Source organism: Salvelinus namaycush, chromosome 5, assembly GCF_016432855.1.
Source record: "Salvelinus namaycush isolate Seneca chromosome 5, SaNama_1.0, whole genome shotgun sequence".
In the NCBI taxonomy this organism is placed as follows: domain Eukaryota; kingdom Metazoa; phylum Chordata; class Actinopteri; order Salmoniformes; family Salmonidae; genus Salvelinus; species Salvelinus namaycush.
In genome coordinates this window covers 49,495,161-49,519,621 of record NC_052311.1, presented here as the reverse complement: position 1 = coordinate 49,519,621, position 24,461 = coordinate 49,495,161, and the positions used below count along the sequence as shown (strand labels likewise).

The 24,461-nt window shown below is 40.6% G+C and overlaps 1 protein-coding gene across 6 annotated transcripts; it reads right to left on the bottom strand.

Annotated features, from left to right (window-relative positions):
* Nucleotides 1–1,201: 1,201 nt before the first annotated feature.
* Nucleotides 1,202–13,338, bottom strand: LOC120048397 (protein rapunzel-like). 6 transcript variants are annotated; one of them, XM_038994340.1, is made up of 7 exons: nt 13,256–13,312; nt 9,605–9,661; nt 8,997–9,141; nt 7,641–7,974; nt 4,259–5,028; nt 2,434–2,608; nt 1,202–1,774 (listed from the first exon to the last, which is right to left on the bottom strand). In XM_038994340.1, exons 5-7 carry the CDS (start codon nt 4,932–4,934, stop codon nt 1,621–1,623), a joined length of 1,005 nt encoding a protein of 334 aa, XP_038850268.1. In that variant the 5' UTR covers nt 4,935–5,028; nt 7,641–7,974; nt 8,997–9,141; nt 9,605–9,661; nt 13,256–13,312; the 3' UTR covers nt 1,202–1,620. The 6 variants fall into 6 exon arrangements, with proteins under 6 accessions (XP_038850268.1, XP_038850267.1, XP_038850269.1 ...); XM_038994339.1 differs by lacking the exons at nt 7,641–7,974; nt 8,997–9,141 and having other exon boundaries at nt 13,256–13,338; XM_038994344.1 differs by lacking the exons at nt 1,202–1,774; nt 2,434–2,608; nt 4,259–5,028 and adding an exon at nt 6,012–6,845 and having other exon boundaries at nt 13,256–13,338.
* Between the last annotated feature and the right edge of the window lie 11,123 nt (nt 13,339–24,461).

Below are 24,461 nucleotides of genomic sequence, written 5' to 3'. Positions count from 1 at the left end.
AGAATTATCATTTCAATCAGATGGCTGCAAATCATAAATAAAATGGGAATTAGTTCAATTCAAATGGAATAAAGCTAAGAATGTGTCCAGAAATGTAGAGAGTTACCATTATAAAAAGTGAGTCCAGGAACCTGGCAACGTTGTTGTGCAGGATGGTCTTTCTTGCCCACTCCATCAGTGTCTTGTCCATTGCCTTATTGCGTAATTTGTGGTATTTCTTGAAAGGCTGCACTGCTTTGCAGCTCTCACATATTTTAGAAGCACAATTTAACAACTTTTTGCAGTTGTCACACACCTTCGTTGAGCCATGAGTTCTATTGGTTAAATTTGATAAAGAATGAACAAAGAAACAAACAGAAGCGTGTCAAGAAGAGCACATGGATAGTACATTTGATTTGACAATAAACAGTAGATGCAGTCAAAATGACCTCTTGAACAGGTAACCTGAGTGTCACCTAATAGAATCAGCTAGATTGGGTGAGTTTGATCATAGCCTCCCAACTCACTATTAATCCATTCAAGTGAAACAGTTTTTAAATAAACTACTCAGCAGCAGAACACACACATCAAGTACAGGTTGAATGAATGGGGGATTAATGGAGATTTTATTGATTTATGGCCAATTGTACTTAATTTTTTTAAACATTTTACTGTAATTTAAGGTGTGAAATTAATCGGCTACCAGTCAGAGAAAAACACCTCACTGTAAGGAGTAGACAAATTCCATTCCTCAAGCTAGACTGGCAATGGCAAAATGCAGTTTAATCCAAAACAGGACGTTTTATCACAAATAAGTAATATTGAAAAAGATAACAGCTTAAGCCCCCATGCACTCTTTGTAATTCTATTTTTAAATCATCACCATATGTATAAAAATTCACTGTATTTAATGAAAAATAACTCCAACATATACTGTATGTTTAACCATTTATTTCCTTGAGCCTCCTTTGGCCCTAAAAATGCTCAGTTTGATCATGTGGGCATTAGGAAACACATTTGAGTATACATTATTTACATACACAGACCAGATCGGCTGACAGGATGGTCTAGAGCCCACCCCCTTACCCAGATGAACAATCATTGATCTATTATAATTAGATCACATTGCGACGTCATGAGGTGGGACAAAAAGTTCCATCCCAACTAGACTGGCTGCAATTCCAGGCAATTTTCAAACAGCTCTTACACAAAAAAGGACATAAGTTTTATTTCAACCTCATCGTGTGGAAATATATAACAAAGCAGGAAAATCAAGTTTAACTGCACTGCCCCTTTAACACTGTAGGGAAATGGGAACTCGGTACGAACAAAATAGAATTTATCACACTGATTTTGTTTACAATAAGTCTACAAAACGTCTTAAATTTGTCAACAAAAAAAACACTTCCAGTAATCATTTAGAACATCATTATAACATAAAAGTTATAAAATCACGTTTCCCCATCACAGACAGGACCAGCCAACAGAAACATAGGACAAATATTCCAAGATGACAGATCTCAATTGCAATCTGTAGTGGTGATTGATTGATATTAAATAAGAGCAACATTACAACATTTGAAGCTATGCATCATGTATGTGCATCCTTGTTTGTGTGTTTGCATCTCCTATGAAACTGGTTCACCATTCAAATTCAGTCAGGTCTTTGAGGAAGGCGGCAACTGCATCGGTCTTCCTTTGCACAACTCTTCCAGTCCTGCGGCTCACCCCGGCTTCTGAATCAAGGTATGAAGAGCATTTGGTTCCTTCATTTGGGTTGATCCCTACTAGACACCTAAACAGTCAACATAGAAGAGTTAGTCAATCCAGGCATTGCTTTCACAATTCTTTCAATTCGGGTTGCAAAGCTACCGGTAATTTACCAATCTACCAGAATCTTCAGTAATTTTGGTAGTTAGGAGAAAATGTATGGCAATCTATTGTAACTTTGGTAATTTATACTTGAATAACTTTAAAACATATGTATTCATATATAGTATAATTTTTTTATATATGTGTCCATATTGTCCATGAGTTTCTTGTAGATAGACTATAAGGTTCAAGAGAAAATAGCCGAATTAATGAAAAAAATCGAATTATATTTAGGATGTTTTACAGCTTTGTTTTTCTATTTTAAAATCATCTTCTTTAATTATTTCATATATTTACATGTGAAAAGGCCACACAGAGGGCCAGAGATAATTACAGACACCTGTGGTAATCTGAGGTACCCAAAAGGGCCACTATATGTATTGTAATAGATTACATAAAATCCTTGAAAGATACCAAAAATCTGGTAGTTTACTGGTAAACTAAAGTTTCCAGTAATATACCCTCCCTTTGCAACACTAAGTAAGTCTCTCAAAACTGAGATAAGCAAAAACAAAATGTAATTTAACTGCAAGGCATGCAAGACAAATGTAAGTGCTGGATCAATAAATGTTCAATACTTGCCTCTGAATAAACTCCAGTGTTGCTGAGGCTGTCTCCTGGTACTCTGTATTGAACACGTAGAAACAGCCGAAGAGCACAGAGAGGGCAGCAGCAAAGTTGGACTGATTTTCCAAAACACAGACCACTCTTCCCTCGATCGACACCATCCATTTAGATGAAGCCAGCAGGGAACTCCCTGAGGTATACAGTAATAATGATTGTGTTACACAAGATATTTTCTAATATAGGCCTACACAATATATTACTGTTCCACCACAATTAAATATTACAGTATTTAGACTAGAATTCATCTTATTGTTCTATTCTTCTGTGCAGCGTTAACATTATGTAGTTAAGTACCAGTACGTATTTCTGGTGGCAGTCAAGCACCTAAGCTAACTGGCTAAAGTTGGCTAGCTTGCTAGCTACTTCAAGACACAAATGAGAGAACACCTCACTCGTGTTGTCTAGAGTTTTGGTGACTAACTGTGCTGCTGGCAACAATTTAAATACGTTTTCTTTGCAGATGTTTATTGACACCGGTCATATTCAACGGGTGTTGAGTGTTCGAAAATTAATCAGTTATTCTGCGCTCTGACACACTCAGACTGCTCTGAAATCGTAGTAGATGGCCAGAGTGAATTTATGAACGCACCCTTGGTAAAAACAAACAAACATTTTTGCTAATACTTAATTTATCCGAGATACAAGAGAACCAATAAGAGAGGAAGCACTTAAAGGGGGGTTAACTATAGGATCCCCACCAAAAATACATTCTTAGATAACTTTGGATATTTGTTTTAAGTTAGATTTTGGTTAAGTTAGATTTTACAGTGCATTATTTATCAATCGTTTTTTTAATGCTATTTCCAATTAAATGCTAAATAACAGTTAATTTAGCTGCAGATATATAGTTACAAAGGACCTACAGTAATAAGTAAAAGTAATACCAGTTAACCCACTGTAAAGTCAATTGTTTTTGTATTTAGGCAATTGGCATGCTATGTTAATAGTGTCCACAGTATAGGTAATGTTTTTTTTTTACTGAAAGTGCTAGGTTGCATCAGTGGCACTATTAGAATTGCATGGAGTATATATCTGTTCAAATAGATACCCATTATGGTGAATCTTACATTCATGCAACAGAATGAGCCTGTTCTCTGTGTCTCCCTCTAAATCACCAGCAAATACCAGCGAGAACAAATTTTTCAAAAGTGCTGAATATTGTCAGACATTAAAACCACTCCATCTTACTCTTTAGAAGATAGGAATGGCATAGTTAAATCTAATTGAGAGCCAGTCCAAATGTTGATCGTCAGACCGCTGTGTATGCAGGTTTCCATATCAACATGCACGTATTATATAGGTCTGTTCATTGACTACTGCTGTGGATGAGGCAAATAACTAACTGTTTTCATTCAATTTACTTACCTCTAACTCATAGATACCAACAGTGAATAGCCATGTGATCATTAAAGAATAATGAATTCACATCACATGAGGCTGATGAGGGGAGAAGGGCTCATTATAATAGCCAGAACTGAGCATATGGAATGGCAAACACCTGGAGACTGTGTTTGATGTATTGGATACCATTCCACTAATTCTGCTCCAGTCATTACCACGAGCCCGTCCTCCCCAGTTAAGGTGCCACCAACCTCCTATGATCCACATTGATAGTCAATTAACTGGTTGAATAAATAGAGACGTTGTATACACAGCTGTCCTGGAGTAAGGAGAAAAGTGATGGGGGGGGTCCTAGAGGGAATGTGGAGAGGAGAGAGTCCTACGTATGGAGGATAAGTAGCAGCCTCTACACCTCCTTCTCCTCCTCTTCTTCACTTGCATTTCTGGAGGGCCTCCTGCATCCTCTCCTGCACGTGCTCCATCTTCTTGGTCCACTCGTCGCTGATGCCCTCCTCGTCGTCTCCGATGACAGCGGCGTAACCCATGAGGGCGATCAGGCCGATGCAGAAGAGGTATGTGAGGCGCGTGCACAGGTTCTCCATGGTGCGGCGGTCGCCCTGCGAGTGCTTCAGGTACACCTCCAGGATGGGCCGGCTGAACAGCTTGGGCTTGCCCACCACACCCTCGTAGAGTGTGTGCAGGTTCTGGTCGCCTAGGTCGTTGGAGTAGCTCTCCTCGAAGTCGTCCTTCTTGCGCTCACAGTGCTCGGGCCGTGCCTCCACCATCTCCATGAACTTGCGGAACTGGTTGCGCAGGTTTTCCTCCACACGGCAGTACTGACCGTCCAGCGTCTCCTTCTTGATCTGTAGCAGGGCGCCGCGGTTCTGCTGGGACAGCTGGTCCAGGGCACGGTTGACTGAGCCAAACTCGCGCTTCAGTGTCTGGATGTCCTCATCATCCACGTGGTGCAGCACCACTCGGATTAGAGAGCCGGCCAGGCCAAAAATGGGGTTGACCACAGCCGCAGCAGATGAGATGGTGGCCACACACTGCAGCACCTTCACCAGGCCCTGTTTCAGCTTGGCCCGGTCCTCCACGATCTCCATCTCCGACATGATGGCAAGCAGGGGGTCACGACACAGAAGTCAAAACCAGGTAGTGCTTGAAAGGGTTGGGAAGGATGGTAGCTTCTGATTGAGAGACAGGAGTCTAAGAGAAAGAGAGAGAGTAGAGCAATCTATTGACAAGTTCTTAAAAAAAGAAAAGTGAATGTTTTAAACTCTAATAGTGTTACATTTAAGACAAAAAAGTATCTATTGTTCCACACTACACAGAGTTAATGTTAGCTTTTTTAGGGGCGGCAGGTAGCCTAGTGGTTAGAGTGTTGGGCCAGTAACCGAAATGTTGCTGGATCGAATCCCAAAGCTGACAAGGTAAAATAAATCTGTTGTTCTGCCCCTGAACAAGGCAGTTCCCCGGTAGGCCGTAATTGTAAAAAAGAATGTGTTCTTAACCGACTTGCCTAGTTAAATTAAAAAATTAAACACTCACTGAAGTTCTGTAACTCTGTAAATAGTTTGAAATGAACACTGGCCAACACGGTTGAAAATCAACTTCATCAGTATGTTGTACGCTTTGTAACATTCTCTGTGTAAGTGTTTTGAACCTAATAAAGTGGACTATATTTTATCACCATTGGTGATTACATAACTCCATGTAAGAGCATAAAAATTAATAACAATTAATAACAAGTGCAAAAAAGCATTTATTTAGAAAAAGTCAAGAAGCAAAAGTACACTTAATCGAAGGTTACCATAAAGTATGCATTCAGACTCATTTCTGAAAATAAATGACAGAGTCGGCAGTGGTAAATAGAAAACATGAGGGCTGAAGTGCAATACTGATCATAGCAAAATATTATACAATCTAGATTTAATCCATTCCATTCATTGACAAAGAATATCGCCCACCACCCAAAAGGAAATTACTTTTCTTTTTAAATTGAGGGAAGAGGACTAGACTCCAAACAGCTTTTAACCTTACAGGGATACTTCTGGATTTTGCCAGTGAGGCCCTTTATCTACTTCCCCAGAGTTAGATGACTCGCAGATACCCATAGACTTCCAGTCATTGCGCTAATGCTAGTTAGCAATGACTCACAAAACTACCTCTAACTTCCTTCATACTGGACACAGACATAAAAATGGTACCCATGAGTTCATCTGACTCTGGTGAAGTAGATAAAGGGCCTCATTGCCAAAATCCCAAAGTATCCCTTTAAAGCCCTCATATGCACACCCGACCCTGGGAGTGGATGAGGATCAGTTCCCCTCACACTGGGCCAGCGCCTCATCCATCTTGGCCTGAATTTTCTTCACCCTGGGGGCCCATTTCTCCCTGACTTCAACCTCATCATCCTCTGTGACCACCGTATATGCCATTAGTGTCATCAGGCCCATGCGAAAGACATTAGACAGTTGGGAACACTTTTTCTCCATGACATCTCGGTTTTGCTTGTAGTGCTCTAGGTACACCTCCAGCAAACCCCTTTGTTCAAAAGTTTTATTCTCTTTTACGACACTGCTGTAGTATGTGTCTAGAGCAAGGGTATCCTTGTCTCTCTCATAGACTTCCTGGAAATCTTTCATGTAGCGCTCTCTTCCCTCAGGGTGGTTTTTGAACTGTTCCACCATGGTGTTGAGGGCGGTGTACTGGTGCTTGATATACTCCTCATACTTGCTGTACTTCTCATTGACCTCGTTCAGGTGAATCTGCTTCAGAATCTGTTGGTTTGTCTTGGAGATGCTTTCCAGCTTGGCGTGGATGTGGCCCAATTGTTGGGTGTCCAGGTCTTGGGTGAGGTCTTTGGCGACCAGGTTCTTTGTCACCTTCACCACTGCAGTGACTATGTCGAAGAGTGGGTTGATGGTGGCGGAGAAGGAGCAGACTTTCTCCATGGCTTGTAGGATTATGACCACTGTCTCCTTGTTCATAGCTGCTGCTACACATACGACTTCACTGTCGTCCTAGAGAGAGAAGAGAGTATTTTAGTATTTACATCGCTCATGTCTGCAAGTAGTGCCAACTTTATTGCATTTCAATCATATGGGGTGATTTGCTTTGACTTTTATTCAGAATATTCACAAAGCAGCCTCGTGAATCTTTGACAAACTTTTTAGTGTGTACGCACATTCTGCAACTGCATCTGGAATTTAGCTGAATAATAATAGAATATTGTCATACACCTGAAGAACAGATTACAGTCTGCTCTTTGAACATCGGCTGACTCTCTACAACATTGGGACACAACATTATGCCCCTTATTTTTAACAAACAGAACATTAAAAGTATTCTGCTGCAGCCAATGGTTGCTGTCCAGTTCTGAAACTGGAGTTTAAAATACCATGTATGTCACACATTAGATGGAAATGTTAGTTAAATAGTCTTCTCAGAGTATTTTTTAACTAGGCAAGTCAGTTAAGAACAAATTCTTATTTTCAATGATGGCCTAGGAACACTGGGTTAACTGCCTGTTCAGGAGCAGAACAACAGATTTGTACCTTGTCAGCTCGGGGATTTGAACTTGCAACCTTTCGATTACTAGTCCAACACTCTAACCACTAGGCAACCCTACCGCCCCATTGAGGAATGTACCATTTTTTATGTAATCATTGGAAGGGATTACGTCTTTTGATATCAGTGCGATCTACAACTAGAATTATTCAATCTGAAATTGTGACCAAAAAAAACATGTTATTGTGCTAGATAAATTCAATGTCCATTGATTTAATCTAAAATTATGATTAGTAATCGAATCTTACCTGAGTCAAGTCGGAAGCTGTTCCCCTCCTGGTTCTGTAGTAGTACTCTTGGTAATTGTGGTTCTGTAGTGGTAGTAGTAATAGTTGTAGTGGTCTTGGTATTGTGGCTCTGTTGTCTCTGAACTAGCAGCCTTTACATCCATCTGTAAGACCTTGGCCAGTCCTCCGTGCCATGTAAGGGCAGGGTGTAGGAGTGGCTCATGCATACACAATGCTGATTGGGTTACGGGGAAAAGGCTACTCTTCAATCCACTTTTGATTGGTTCACTATCCCACGGCTGCAGTGTTGAGTGATGCCAACTTCCATGGAAATCTTTCATTAATGTGAATGGAACTAGAGGAATGAGGAGTGACAATGACAAAGTGCTAAAAGATTTTTGAAATATTTTGTGGTTTTCTTTGGCTGTGTCTTCAGAAGGTTTACATGGAAATTATCTAGAAAGTTATGATGCAACTGCACACACAAAGAGCTACTGAGATGAGGGTGACCATGGTTGCTGTTTCGAGACAGCTTCTAATGTAGCACTTGGAGATATGTAAAACTTACTCCTCACCCTGGAGTCTCCCCACTTTGTGCCACCATATAGCTAGCTTTTTGTGTGGCGTGACTGGTAAGACGCGTCGGGAGGGCGGTCACATGTGCTAGAAAACAAGAGGTCCTGGGTTTGAGCCTCTGTGTGAGCCGAATCAGGAGGAAGTGGTACTCGCTAAGCAAGAAGCGTGACATCCATTATACTAACGCCAGTACCACAGCTGTCGTGCAACTGATACCCATTGTCAGCTAAGGGGTGCACAGAGCTATAGCAACAGCTAAAATAAAACTGTACACATTGCAGTAAAGTTACGTAAAACAGAAATATATGTAAAATTGTGACCGCTTTAATCAAAGTGGAGGTGATATGTAGGCTACATTAAGAAGTGTCAGAGCCTTTGTATCATTGTTGTGAATAAAATATCTAAGTAAAATGTTGTATCTTTAAAATTCTGTATTTGTATCTGTTGACAGGTGAGTGGATGAATTGTAATGGCTAGCTCCTGGTCTGTGACTCAGATGCCTATAGTGTCCCTTCAATTTCCAGATGATATTGGACAGCAGTGAAGGTGTTAATCGCCATCTCTGTTAGTGAAAGCTAAATCAGTGTGCCGCTAACAGCTTTGCTTCCTCCACTGTCCCTGCGTCCCCTTACTGGGCTCAAACCAGTGGTGGTCTAATCGCAAACACACGTGACCGCCACACGTGACCGCCCTCATTGACAACTTCCTAACCAGTTGCTCTATAGAAAATGATCCGATACGATAGCACCATTGGCGACATTTAAGCTAGTTGTGTGGAATAAGCTTATGTCACTTTCTTACCTCCGTTACATTAGCATAGCAGCCCTCCTTTCAGTATTTCAGCACAAGACCGATGTGAATGTGCCTTTATGGAGGGGACTGGTCGCTCCAGTGAGGAAGTCATACCTTTTGAGTGGTAGTTAGAAGCAATGGACGCTAACAGCCACTGGGCGGGACACAGTCATACAGAGAAGCAGGTAGAATATCTGAGCTCAGTTTTGGTGAAAGAGAAACCTGTTGTGGGCCAGCACGGTTGACTTATACTGTAGTGTACTACATAAAATACACTATACGATGCCAGATGATACAACTGCACACAAAAAGCTACTGGGATGAGGGTGTTCACAGCTGCCCTCAACCGTACCACAGCTATCGAGCAACTGACACCCAGAGTTGTAGCAACAAACAAAATAAGTTTCCATAAAACACACTTATTATTTGACAGAAATGTAGGTAAAATAGTGAAAGCTGTAATCAAAGCGGAGTATGTAGGCTATATTAAGAAGTGTCAGACAGAGCCTTTGTATTATCCATGTGAGTAAAATATCTAAGTAAAATGATCTGAGTAAAATTTGTAAAGAAGTATTTGTAGCCGTTGACAAGTGAGTGGAGGAATTGTAATTGCTTACGTTGGAGGGTTTGACAAGCTCCTGGACTGCGACTTCGTGCTCTGATCGATGTGACGCCTAAAGAAAAGACAACATCCATCAAGATTTGGGGAAAATATGACTGCATCTGTGCACAGCTAATAGTGTTCTTTCAATTTCTAGATGAGATTAGACAGCATTTCTCTCTACAGCCTTTCATGCAGTTTTTAACAGGGGATCACATTGCCTACTACACAAGGACATTGTATTTGTCAGTGAAGGAGTTAACAGCTATCTCTGTTAGCATAGCAGCCCCCCGTTCAACACTTCAGCACCACGCTGCTTTGAATGTGCCTCTATGGAAAAGAATGATCGCTCCAGAGTAGCCGTGATATCAGTGCTAGTAGGTGGAATGTGGAAGTAGAAGTGGTGGTCAGAACCAATGGAAGCTAACAGACACTGGGCAGGACCGAGTCATACAGAGAAGCAGAGACGACAACAGACTGAGCTTAATCTTGGTGGAAGAGAAACCTGTACTATGGCAACACAGTTGCTTAAACTGTTGTGTACTACATCAAAGACACTACTTTACATGAAGTGAAATAATTTCACAGTGCTAATTTAACCTGCATGAGTGAGAGTGATGGACCTTTTCAAAGAGTGGCAGTTGTTTCCAAAGGTGTACCTAGATCACTGCAACTGAAACTGAGGTGGCTTTAAGGTAAAATGCTGGGTCATCTCTTCCACATGTTTGAAATACAAATACAAAATATGTTGTTTCTTGTTTTTAGCTGTGTTTTTCTTCAGGTGTGGGTTTACATGGACATGATCTTGAAAGTTCTTATATATGATGCCACATGATGCACACAAAGACCTACTGAGATGAGGGTGTTCACTGTTGCGTTTCTGTTTTACAGCTACTAACAACAGTCACACAGCTGTCGTGCAACTGACTCCCATTGTCAGCTGTTTCTAAGGAGCGCACAGAAGAGATGTAGCCAAAATAATATGGGGGGGGGGGATACTCTTCAATCCACTTTTTGCTGCATCACATGGCTACTGCTGCAGTAGAACATACAGTAGCTACAAACCAAAACAGAAGTCTAAAATCTGGAGTAGCAGTGGCATTTGGCAGTGAAGGAGTTAACAATTTTCTCTTTAAGCATAGCAGCCCTCTGTTCAGCACTTCAGCACCAGGACGAGTTGAATGTGCCTCTATGGAAGAGACTGATAGCTCCAGTGTAGCTGCGATAGCAACGCTAGCAGGCTAAATGAGGAAATCATGCCCTTTGAGTGGTAGTTAGAAGCAATGTGCGCTAACAGCCACTGGGTGGGACACTGAGTCATACAGAGAAGCAGAGACGACAGACTGAGCTCAATATTGGTGGAAGAGAAACCTGTTTTAGGGCAGCACGGTTGACATAACTATAGTACTACATCAAAGACATTACTGTACATGAAGTTAGATCATTTCACCGTGTTCTAGTGGAGGAATTCAGAGGCTAAATTAACTTATATGAGTTGAGGATTAATGTCTGAGAAGTGATTTCTCATTCTTCACAGTGGTACTTGTGCTCATGTTCAAATATGTTACAGAAACACGTAATTGTAGTCTAAGGTGTTTTTGAAAAAGCACAGCCTTAATGTACCAAAGTCACGAGTTGAATTTGACAGATATCAGACTGAGAGCGGTGTCAAAGTGAGAGCCTGCTCATAATCTCTCTTTTAGTCTCTCACCTCATTGAGTGCAAATGACAGGATAGGAATGCCTGCTGAGACCACAGCCACTAAAAACATGCACCCCAGTTGTGGGATTACAACAGTGGCTAAATGTACATGGGTTCTGGCAGAGGTTCACCCACATGTACAGGCGGAGACAAGGGTTTATCAAGAATTGAGGCACTGCACACCATAGTGTGAGGAATACCCAGGTTGCCTGTTTGTCTTTGTTCCCACTCAATCTTGTGCCTGAATCTACCAGAGGGGGCAGTAAATGTACATATTTTTATGGGGGAAAAAACTCAGTCAGATTTCAGCACCAACTATATGGACTGCGTAGCAATGTCTCTCCAGAGCACGTTTTAACCCTTTACATTCAGGCAAATATTAGTTAGTGGGTTTGGATAGGATGCTATTTAAATTAATATGGGGGAAATAAGGCACTTGAAAAGAAGCAAATGGGGAGATAGCAGCTTAAAGAAATCTGATTAAAAGCCCAGTTTTCATGAGAATATGATCTGGCTTCCGGTGCCCCTTACCACACCGGTGAGACAACATATGTCACTTTCTGAGATCTGAAATATATCTATGGTTACAATTTCTAATTCATTTGGGTAATTATTTCTATTTTGGTGTCTTTCCCTTTACAGATAACACCGCATCTGAGAAATAATTTGTTACCCATCGGCCCTGACTCAACCCAATACGGCTTTGAAAAGTAGGTCATGAAAGGGTTAATTGTTTTCTTTAACCTGGGGGCCATTTTTTTTTACTTCTAAAACTACAAAAGCAGCAAAGAATTAAGTAAATTAAGAAACATAAAACACTATTACAGACATTTTCACATTAATACTCTGTCTATCATCATCACAGAAATGTAAGCAAGCGGCAATGTAATTTAACCCTTTGTGCAAATGAAGCCTGTGCTTAACTGTTCCTCCCAATTGAATGCTTTATAACTGGTGGTTTCAATTCTACCCATCCCATAGTAAACTGTTTCTACACAGTATAAAAGTGTATGCATGGAAAAGTTGATGTATATGGGCTGTCAACCTAATATGTTATTTCAGGGAAAGAGCTGACCAGGCCCCACGGCAGTTAAACTAACGTCTCCCTTTCTGGTTAACCGATCACCACTGTGCTACTGTATAGCTGAGCCTTCAGAGATTCAGAACATTGCAGCACTCCCTGTTTGAAGCAGTTAGTCTAGGCCCATGTCCTGTAACCTCAAATACCACCATTATTTCCAAAATAATTAACTTAATTCTAAGTTAAAGCTGGTAATTTGTATTCAAACAACACATTTTGCCTGAGCATGAATGCAAACAAAGCTGTTGCGATGGTGCTTCAATCAGGAAGTGGGCAGTTACTCTCACCACTCTCCCTACAGTGGAGCGGCCATCTTTACAGCTCTCTAAAAAAGCACATAGCAGAGCAAGCTAACAAAATTCTACATGTTATCTCACACTAAAATCTTTACAAAGTTTACCATTTGCATGTTTCCTCTTTATTTGAATAATTTGTCTCTTATTGTTCAATCATGACAGCTTCCCATCTTTCTTTACAGAGCACAGCCTGTGAGGCAGTTTGGGCACTTCCCTTTGGACAACAGCCCTGAGACCAATATAAATCTGACAATAACTGACTAATTAACACAATAGACAACAATACAGTTTCTTCCGGAGTTTTACTGACTTTGTGAGTACTAAATCCAACCAACATCTCCTCTGCAGTAGCATAGAGCCAGCAAGCTCCCTTCCTTTCCCAGCTATGGCTCCCCCTAGCCGTGCTTCCATATTTCCTTGTTTATGCACAGCATAATGGCCTGACCCTCCCTTCTCTATAACATTATACAGACACCACCTAGCACCTGAAAACCATAATTTTTCTGGATATATTTTGAGATTAGAGTCTCAATATACCCCATATTCATCCAATGGCACCCTAACCATAGTGGAACATAGCTTTTCTTACCTTTACAAAGTGCCTCTCTCTATACCTCTCTCTCTCCAAAGTCCCAACCTCGATAGCCTCCTTCTTCTTCCCAGAAATCCCTGCAAAAGGGGCACTTCCATGTAAGTTGAATGTGTAGGGGTGCTCATTTTGGACTCAACCATTACTGTAAAATACAGAAGTCCCCAGATGCTCAGTAAGGGCCTATTTGGGTACATAGTCCCACAGGCACCAACATGTCCCTTTCAAACGGTATGCCACTGGCCCTATAGCAAATAACCCTCCCCTAACTCCCTCTGTCCTCCCCCCCAATGGCTTTCACATCATATGGCCCATCCACCAGTCATACAGCCAATACTGAGAAGCAATTGTCACTTGCTGCACAAATGAGCTCTCAGAGAGTTTACACTGGGTTTTTGTGGATTCACCAAGCCTTGGGGCCTCTTAGAGTGGCCCAAAATCATTGCTAGGGGGTATTTTGGACACACAGAGACCCCGTTTTATTGAAACAGACCATTTGAATGCAGAGGAAAATATTATGGTGTGAATATGATGCAATCAAGCAAAAAGAGAGCATTGTCTCCAAGTGTCCCTCTCCAAAAGTGCAGAGATGTATCCACTGGGACAAGGAGCTTTCCACTCACACAATGAGAAGGTAATTAAGCTCCTGAAGTTTAAAATGTAATTTTTTAGAATGTTTTTCTTCATATATTACTAAACAAATCATCATTTTAAGGGGTGGCGGATGACAAATGCCAATTTTGGCGTCCGTGCTTTGAAGCCCAACAGGTAAGCTCACTAATTGACAGGACACATTGCAGTGCATAAGGTAAGGACTTCAATCTTGTTCAAAACTATATGTATATATTTAAATAAAATATTTATTTAAAATATTTTAAGATGTCATATATCAATGGTGTATCGTCTCAAACTGAATATTTACCATATAGTCTACAATGTACACCTACCACTTTATTATAATATTTTATTCAGCACTAGCCTATACTAGCCTACCGTTGAGAGCATGGTCCTGAAACAAGATAACATGATGTTTTTAAAATAAACTTATCATAAAATGAACAAAACATAGCGTAGCAGTTTAAGACTTGACTGAACCAAATTTGATATAGCCTACCTGAATAAGCAGCTATATTTCAGGATCTGACAGTAGGCATCATCAAGACATGACATGAGTATGCTTTCAACATTTCCAATGTTTTAAAACCAAACACTAAAACCTTGTCTTATTTCACAGTATTTCCAAAGTAGAAGTGGTATGAAAAACAAATGCCAGTATTTGGTTTCCTGCGAGTCCAGACTTGAGATGATCTTTGTCCTAAAACAATAAGCCCCCAAACCAGTCATCAACTGCCCAAAGCAAAAGCAGATCAATCCCAACCTTCAGTATCAAAATATAGCGTAAAACGTGGTCTTCATTTTAAAACCTTGAATAACAAACGCCTAAACACCTGCCCAGAACGAATCTCGGCACTACAGCACAGATATGCTATTTAAAATGAATCATGTATTCGTAAACAATGTTAAATTATATTTAATCGAATAAAAATGAGACACTAGGTGCATTCAGAATATGGAGACAGGCTTCAGCGCAGGACTGGAGATGTCAGCTGCTGGCGCGCGCCTGTCGCGTTTGTTCACGAGAACAGCCGCAGCTGTCTGACTAGAATAGAGCACATTTGTGAGCGGAATAAGCACCAATAACAGAAAATAACTGGCCATTTATCTTAACAGTAGCCAATAGCCATGGTGGTAGTAAGCTTCATATTTTAGTTGTCTGACGGCGGTTTGAATGCGTAAATATTTACATGTAGGCCTACACAAACATGGACGTTGCGAAAGATAGACGCCCTTGTTGATGGGGGTTTGTTTGCACACAGGTAGACCATTGCATGGGCTACAAGGGAAACGCTAACCTAAATACCGGTGCATACTATTCGACAAATTAGGCCTCTTATAAGAGCATATGATTTGAGCATTTTACATTTTAAACCATTCCTTCTAGCTACCTAAAGTTGAAGTATGCATAAGGGATTAATGCAAGGCTAAATGTCGCCTTTCACTACAAGTCCTAACACATATCAATAAAATCAATCAATATCTGCAGTGTAACAGTATCGCATTCCCATAATGACATGAGGCAGTGCAGAGCATGCTATGTGGCTACGCTATGTTATGCGTGCGTAAAACACGCGCCAACGTCACTACGCTTCTACATTGGAACAGAGCATATGGATGAAATACAGTAATGAATGAATGCCTTCACTTTTGTTTAATTAATGTTCTTTATAATGTTGTAATTTTTGAATATCTGTACTATTTATCAGGGGGGTCATGTACTCCAAAAATATGAGGGGCACAAAGTATGTGAGGATGGCTTGGGGGTGGTCAGGAGGGGAACTTGGGTCCTGTTCATTAGTTGGAGAATTTGGAATTTTTCAAACACATTACACATATTTGTCTTGCCATCTAAAGCCATAATCATTATGCTTAATTCTATGTTAAACACTTTTGTTTTTCTGCATATCTAAGCATACCTTTTGAGCTGTCTGTATCCTCCTGATTAGTGGTTATTCTTTAAAGAAACTAAATATGCTTCTCTGCATCTCTGCTAAAATATGGGTAAAATATTGAAAGGAATGTGAGTCTTATTCAGTACATTTAGTTATTGCTTGCTTTTCTAAAGTCTACCGATCTTGCCAGCAGGCATGTCAGCGAAGATGATAGTTAGACAAGCTAGCTACTCTAACTTGATTGATTGCCTCAACCTATCTGGGATAGCTAAAGCCAACATAAAATTGCTAGGTGGCTAGTAGTATTGAATTGTTTTATTAAATTCAGATTGTGTGTCACTGATCTACACAGAATACCCCATAATATCAAAGTGGAATTGTGTTTTTAGAAATGTTAACGAATTAATAAAAAATTAAAAGCTGTCTTGAGTCAATAAGTATGCAATCTTTTTGTTATGGCAAGCCTAAATAAGTTGAGAAGTAAAAATGTGCTTAATTAACAAGTCACATAATAAGTTGCCTGGACTCGCTCTGTATACAATAATACTGTTTAACATGACTACTCCATCTCTGTACCTCACACATACAATTTTCTGTAAGGTCCCTAAGTCGAGCAGTGAATTTCAAGCACAGATTCAACTACAAAGACCAGGTAGGATTTTCTGTGTTTTGCAAAGAAGGGCACATATTGGTAGAAGGGTAAAAAAAACTGACATTGAGCATTGTGCAGTTATTAATTGTACACATTAGATGATGTATCAATACACCCAGTCACTACAAAGATACAGGCATCCTTCCTAAATCAGTTGCCGGAGAGGAAGGAAACCACTCTTGGATTTCACCATGAGGCCAATGGTGACTTTAAAACAATAACAGAGTTTAATGGCTGTGATAGGAGATAACTGAGGATGGATCAACAACATCGTTACTCCGCAATAGTAACATAAATTACAGAGTGAAAAGAAGGAAGTCTGTACAGAATAACAAATATTCCAAAACATGCATCCTGTTTGCACTAAAGTAGCTGTATCATGTTATTGTTTGGAAATAACTAGGGAGTTTTTTTAGTATAAAAAGAAACGGAATAGAACTAAGCACAGGCAAAATCCTTGAGGAAAACCTGGTTCAGTCTGCTTTCCAACAGACACTGGGAGACAAATTTAAATTTCTACAGGACAATAATCTAAAACACAAGGCCAATTATGCACTGGAGTTGCTTACCAAGACATCATTGAATGTTCCTGAGTGGCTTAGTTACAGTTTTGACTTAAATCATCACCTTGAAAATCTATGGCAAGACTTGAACATCGCAGTCTAGCAGTGATCAATAACCAACTTGACAGAGCTTGACACATTTTTTAAAGAATATTGGGCAAATATTGCACAATCCAGGTGTGCAAATCTCTTAGAGGCTTTCCCAGAAAGACTCCCAGCTGTAATCACTGCCAAAGGGGATTCTAACATGTATTGACTCAGGGAGTTTAATACTTATCTAATCAAGATATATTAGTGTTTTATTTTCCATTAATACAAAATATATATACTTTTTCTTCCACTGACATAACATGGTATTTTGTGTATATCATTAACCAAAAAATGACAATGAAATCAATTTGAATCCCACTTTGTAACAAAACAAAATGTGGAAAAAGTTGAGTGTGAATACCATCTGAAGGCACTGTATATACTGTATATAATGTAAATATCTTTAAACAGGACAAATCTGAGGGGGGCATGTGCCCCTGTGACCCCTTTGGGCATGACACCTCTGCTATTTATGTTTGTGTTATTGTTATAATAAACAATGGGAAAATAAATACATCAGAGCAATATTTCAGGGTAAGGTTCTTCTGTCCATGATATGCCATAAATGTTGATGTTTCTATGTTCATTTATATGTTTTCTATAAACACTAGGGCTAGGCAATGGAAGATGGAGCCTATATGCAATAGATTATTACAAATGACATAGACTGGCTATACTGTATGCTGCTTTAGTGACGATATTCAATGCAACATTGTACAGAGAGTTGTTTTGTCAATAAAATGTAATATTTCAAGACGTTAAAGTGTAAAGTGTTAGATTGTTACTATAACCTCTTCTCATATACATTGTTTATAATTCAGACACAGTGGCGGATTTAGGTATAGGCGACATGGGCATTGCCGGGGGTGGTACAGGGCCCCCACACAATATTTTTTGGAATGGTGACATTTGCACAATAGGTTTTCTATCGTTCATTTGCACGTCACGTCAATGATATCATGTCACCGTGTGGGACTGTGGGTCAATTAACCTTGTCGGAGTGGGCGCCCTGATTCTAGTTTGTGAGCTAGGCAGGCTACTGCCTGGGAAGGTCTCCCACTCAGAAGTACTAGATGGGGAGGGGGGAGAGGGTAGGTTGACCTCAGGTATCCCCACTGGAAGCCAGAGGTAGGGGGAGCGGGGCAATCTATCAAATAGTGCACCTCTAACTTTGTACAGTACAAATGCAATTAGTAAAATCAGTCACACTATGAAATTCTACCAAATAAACCACAATTCAATCACAATACTGTGAATATATAGTTTCACAAACATTTTCTGGTTTGTGCGAAATTGTTAAGAATAATATAAAACCAGTCTGCACACCACCAAGGTGAATTGGTTTAGTCTTGACTTTTGGTTGACAGTGTTGGGGGATGGGTAATGTATTGATGCTCCAGTGCCAAATCAACACAAATGGATAAGAAAAGGTCTAAGCCATCAGTGCCCAGTTTAAGAAAAAGAGGAAAGAAGAGGAGAAACGTGCAAAAGATAAAGGTATGCAGCTATGTTACAGTGAGGGAAAAAAGTATTTGATCCCCTGCTGATTTTGTACGTTTGGCCACTGACAAATAAATTATCAGTCTATCATTTTAATGGTAGGTTTATTTGAACACTCTTAAAGGGAGTGCTCCTAATCTCAGTTTGTTACCTGTATAAAAGACACCTGTCCACAGAAGCAATCAATCAGATTCCAAACTCTCCACCATGGCCAAGACCAAAGAGCTCTCCAAAGGATGTCAGGGACAAGATTGTAGACCTACACACGGCTGGAATGGGCTACAAGACCATCGCCAAGCAGCTTGGTGAGAAGGTGACAACAGTTGGTGCGATTATTCGCAAATGGAAGAAACACAAAAGAACTGTCAATCTCCCTCGGCCTGGGGCTCCATGCAAGATCTCACCTCGTGGAGTTGCAATGATCATGAGAACGGTGAGGAATCAGCCCAGAACTACACGGGAGGGTCTTGTCAATGATCTCAAGGCAGCTGGGACCATAGTCACCAAGAAAACAATTGGTAACACACTACGCCATGAAGGACTGAAATCCTGCAGCGCCCGCAAGGTCCCCCTGCTCAAGAAAGCACATATACATGCCCGTCTGAAGTTTGCCAATGAACATCTGAATGATTCAGAGGACAACTGGGTGAAAGTGTTGTGGTCATATGAGACCAAAATTGAGCTCTTTGGCATCAACTCAACTCGCCGTGTTTGGAGGAGGAGGAATGCTGCCTATGACCCCAAGAACACCATCCCCACCGTCAAACATGGAGGTGGAAACATTATGCTTTGGAGGTATTTTTCTGCTAAGGGGACAGGATAACTTCACCACATCAAAGGGATGATGGACGGGGCCATGTACCGTCAAATCTTGGGTGAGAACCTCCTTCCCTCTGCCAGGGCATTGAAAATGGGTCGTGGGTGGTATTCCAGCATGACAATGACCCAAAACACACGGCCAAGGCAACAAAGGAGTGGCTCAAGAAGAAGCACATTAAGGTCCTGGAGTGGCCTAGCCAGTCTCCAGATCTTAATCCCATAGAAAATCTGTGGAGGGAGCTGAAGGTTCGAGTTGCCAAACATCAGCCTCGAAACCTTAATGACTTGGAAAAGATCTGGAAAGAGGAGTGGGACAAAATCCCTCCTGAGATGTGTGCAAACCTGGTGGCCAACTACAAGAAACGTCTGACCTCTGTGATTGCCAACAAGGGTTTTGCCACCAAGTACTAAGTCATGTTTTGCAGAGGGGTCAAATACTTATTTCCCTCATTAAAATGCAAATCAATTTATAACATTTTTGACATGCGTTTTTCTGGAATCTTTTGTTGTTATTCTGTCTCTCACTGTTCAAATAAACCTACCATTAAAATTATAGACTGATCATTTCTTTGTCAGTGGGCAAACGTACAAAATCAGCAGGGGATCAAATACTTTTTTCCCTCACTGTATCTCTTTATGAGTATAATATTATGCATGTAATGAAATAGGCTAGTATAACACTTTTGTTTGTTAGCCTATGTTGCTTGCTATGCTATTACACATAGGGCAACAATATTCAGTTTTCTGTCCAACTAGCTTACATAACATTGGATGTAATTTCACACAGTTTCATCATCATAATGTGTGTAGCCTGCAGCAAAACGATTACAACCTAACTAGCACATTATTGATTTGGTTAACTTTCATTGAGATGACATCATAAAGGTTTTCTGTGATTATATTGACTAGGTCCCAAGCTCAGTAAGGGGAATTTCCAATGCTGTAGGCTAACTTAAAAGACGTCTAAATTATGCAGTTTTTTTATGTTTTGTGATATATTGAGTATTTTGGGGTGAATAAAAATGACAGTTAGTGCAGAATGGTGTTTTTTTTTGGGGGGGGGGGGCATATAAGCTAGAACCGCCACCGAGTCTGTAGAATACGATCTAATACAACCTATCATAATCAACATCTCATATCTCACAACCTGCCTTATTTCTGCTTGTGGTCCAAAAGGTGTTCCTGTATTGCCTGTTTGACTACACTGGTGCAACCTCTGAGTTACTCTGCATGCACATTTCCTTTCTACAGTTACAATCACTCCACACGTAAGGGTTGTCAAGATAGTTCATCTTCTCAATGTTGTATCAAGCTGCATTTAGTCATGATAAAATATTCATAATTAAGGAATTTGTGCTTCTTTTTTCTGTGACGAGTAGAGAGTAGAGTAGTACTTTATTGATCCCGACTTGGGAAATGGTTTTAGCACTAAGCATCATCAATAAATTACGAGGACAAGAGAAGACATGTAACAAACACATGATGAAAACAGATAGACACATACAGTATGCGCCTTAGAGGCCATAAAATATAGAGTTCAATTCAAAGGAGTTAAGAAATGCTGTTGTCAATCCTACTCTGGGGAAACAAGCAGCAACAACAACATTCACAATAAATCAGTTCATTATTAGACTCATTAAGTCTCATTGCTGTGGATAAGAACAACCGTCTAAACCTCTCTGTGCAGCTTCTTTGCAGGATGAACCTGCTACTGAAGCTGCCTCTGTTCTGCACTACAGTGCTGTGGAGTGGGTGCTGCATTACAGTGCTGTGGAGTGGGTGGGTGTCATTGTCCATGATCATGTGTGTCTTAGCTTGCAGCTCTTTTATGAATATGTCCTGCATTGATTCTTGACTGCAGCTGATTGTAGCACTGGCTTTCTTGATGATTCTGTCAAGCTGGTTTAAGTCCTCCTTGGCCCATTCCAGCACATCATTGTTGTAGAACATGCAAAGCATTTTGTCAACGACAATATCTAAGCTTCCCTAAAAAATACAGTCTGGATTGGGCTTTTTTGTAGACACTGTGAATTCTCCTTCCAGTTCAGCTTGTTGTCCACTATTACACCCAAGTTCTTGTAAGAGTCAACAGTACTAAGGTCTTTACCATTAATACAAATTTGATTGAAAAACATTTTCCCCCTAAAATCTACCACTAGCTTTTTGGTCTTTAGTAGATTCAGGTCCAGGTAGTTGGCCTCACACCATGTCACAAAGGACTCTGTTGTTCCCCTGTGGTGAGCATTGTCTCCTCTCATGATACAGCTTACTATAGCAGTCACCAGTTCATTGTTGTGTGTAAAGACATTTGTGTAAAGGATAAACAGGAAAGGTGACAGGACCGTTTCTTGCGGGGGCCCCCATGTTTGTACATATCCGATCTGATACTGCCTGGTTCAGTCTTCGAAACCGTGGTCTATTGATCATATCACAATCCATTTGATTATGCGTGGGTTGAGATTAATGTCCGTTAGCTTTTGGGCCAGCAGGTGGGGTTGTATGGTATTGAATGCACTGGAGAAGTCAAGGAATATTGTGCTCTGTGGGAGAGATAGAGAAGAGCATCTTCAACAGCAGTTTTAGTGCGGTCTGCAAATAGCAAAGGATCCAGGTAGGCTGCCACCTCGGCTCTTAATAAGGGTATTCAAACTTGTTGGATCATAAGGTAATAAAGATATAAATAAGTCATATTCTTCCAAAATCAAGGGATTTATTTTGGTCATAATTCTATAACACCTATCCAATTGTTTCAGATCAGGACCATTTGAAATCCCCAAAAATACTTAAGTTTGTTAAATGTTATTCATTTGCAAAAGATGGACAGTATGTTTAAATGAAAAAGGAAAAACATTTGTCTCGCTTTATTGCCATTACAAACTGTACAATATTTAATGCTAAATTGAACAACTGATAGAATAACACTGCAAGTATGGATGATAAGGTACACCTGTAAGTTCAACCTGTCAGGAAACTCCTGAACATGCACAAACAGTGCAACCTGTTGATAGGCTCAATGACACTAATTACAGAGATGAACCAGGTATCTATTCAGTCCTGAAACTGTTAAAGGCCATGCTCAAGATCTCATTTAAAGTAAGTGGTCTGTATGGAATGTCAAAAGAACTGTCCAGTAGCTATCCAAACCTTCCACCCTACTGCCTGCCCCTGTGGCATCCCCTAGTCCCCCCAGGTGTCTCTGTGTTCTGGGGGAGGTGGCAGGGCTGTGTGGGGTTCGTCTGAAGGGAGGACAATTCGCGGGCACGACGGCGTCTGGATGCTTCTCTCCAGGCCTCCCTCTGCTGTCTCTGGGTCTCTTCAGGTAGATCTGATATCAGCACCCTCTTCTGATAATACCTGAAGAGAGAATGAGTATGAACACAGGCTCCACAACACAGATACACACACTAAGGCTGTCGTAGTAGAGCCGCCCAACCTTTGCTTTTGGATGTGCTTATTGTTTTCTAGGTATTATCACTGCACTGTTGGAGATAGAAACACAAGCAATTCGCTCCACCTGCGATAACATCTGCAAATAAACTTTGATTTTATAACCAGTCATAAATACAGACCGTGCGCAAATTGAAGTACGCCTAAACCTTGGTGGACAGTCATTGTTTTACATTTCAGTAGATGTATGTATTTTGTCTGGATTGGTACATTTCCACAAGGAGATTAAAATAATGAATAATGCTGTTTTTCTGCCTTAAGTCGTTTATTTATCGGGCCTCTCGCACAGACAGATGCTTGATAGAAAACATGAACATGCCTACAGCTGTTGCACAACATTAAAAAAAATACTATTATGGCTAAGTTTGGAGAGCACACCTCTGTGGTGTAGTGCAGCTTGCTCTACTTTGTCTTCTTGGCAGGTGGCTGGTAATCAGGTTCCTTGTCCTCTTCATGTCCCTCAGTTCTATCACCATCATCTTCTCCCACTTCCACATCTGCAGCCCTTTCGTCCACTCCTTCCCCAGTGCTAACGTCACCCTCGTCTCCGTCCTGTCCCGCTTGTCCTTCCAGGACACTACCACTGGTGGCTTCTGTGGAGTTAGTGGGGGGCTGGTAGTCAGGCATATCTGTTTGAAGAAAAATGGCAGGTATTTTTTATAAATAATAAAAGAATGTAGCATACATTCTGCAATCTTCACCTTAATGTGTTGTTACAGAGGGGAGTTGTTGGTATATGCTGTTGTATGTATGTTGAACGTATACTGACTGTACAAAACATTAAGGATACCTACTACCAGTGAAAAGTACATATTTTGTCTTGCCCATTAAACCTCTGAATGGTACACATACACAATCCATATCTCAATTGTTACAAGGCTTACAAATCCTTCTTTAACCTGCCTCCTCCCCTTCATCTACACTGATTGAAGTGGATTGTACAAGTGACATCAATAAGGGATCATAGCTTTCACCTGGATTCACCTGGTCAGTTCATTTCATGGAAAGAGCAGGTGTCCTTAATGTTTTGTACACTCAGTGTATGTTGTGGATGCTGTTGAGAGTGGAGAGTAACTTACGCTTCAGTAAAGATTCATAGTATTTGAGCAGCTCCTGGAGGCAGTCCTCCTCCAGACCTGGCTGAGGGTTGGTGGGCATCATGATTTCTACTCCCCAGCAGCCTCCACGGGACTGCTTCCCTATGAGGAGGACGGGCCTAAAGCCCAGAGCATGCACTTTCCGGAGCTGAAGAAGACAAAAGGGTTTAGAGAATTATCATTTCAATCAGATGGCTGCAAATCATAAATAAAATGGGAATTAGTTCAATTCAAATGGAATAAAGCTAAGAATGTGTCCAGAAATGTAGAGAGTTACCATTATAAAAAGTGAGTCCAGGAACCTGGCAACGTTGTTGTGCAGGATGGTCTTTCTTGCCCACTCCATCAGTGTCTTGTCCATTGCCTTATTGCGTAATTTGTGGTATTTCTTGAAAGGCTGCACTGCTTTGCAGCTCTCACATATTTTAGAAGCACAATTTAACAACTTTTTGCAGTTGTCACACACCTTCGTTGAGCCATGAGTTCTATTGGTTAAATTTGATAAAGAATGAACAAAGAAACAAACAG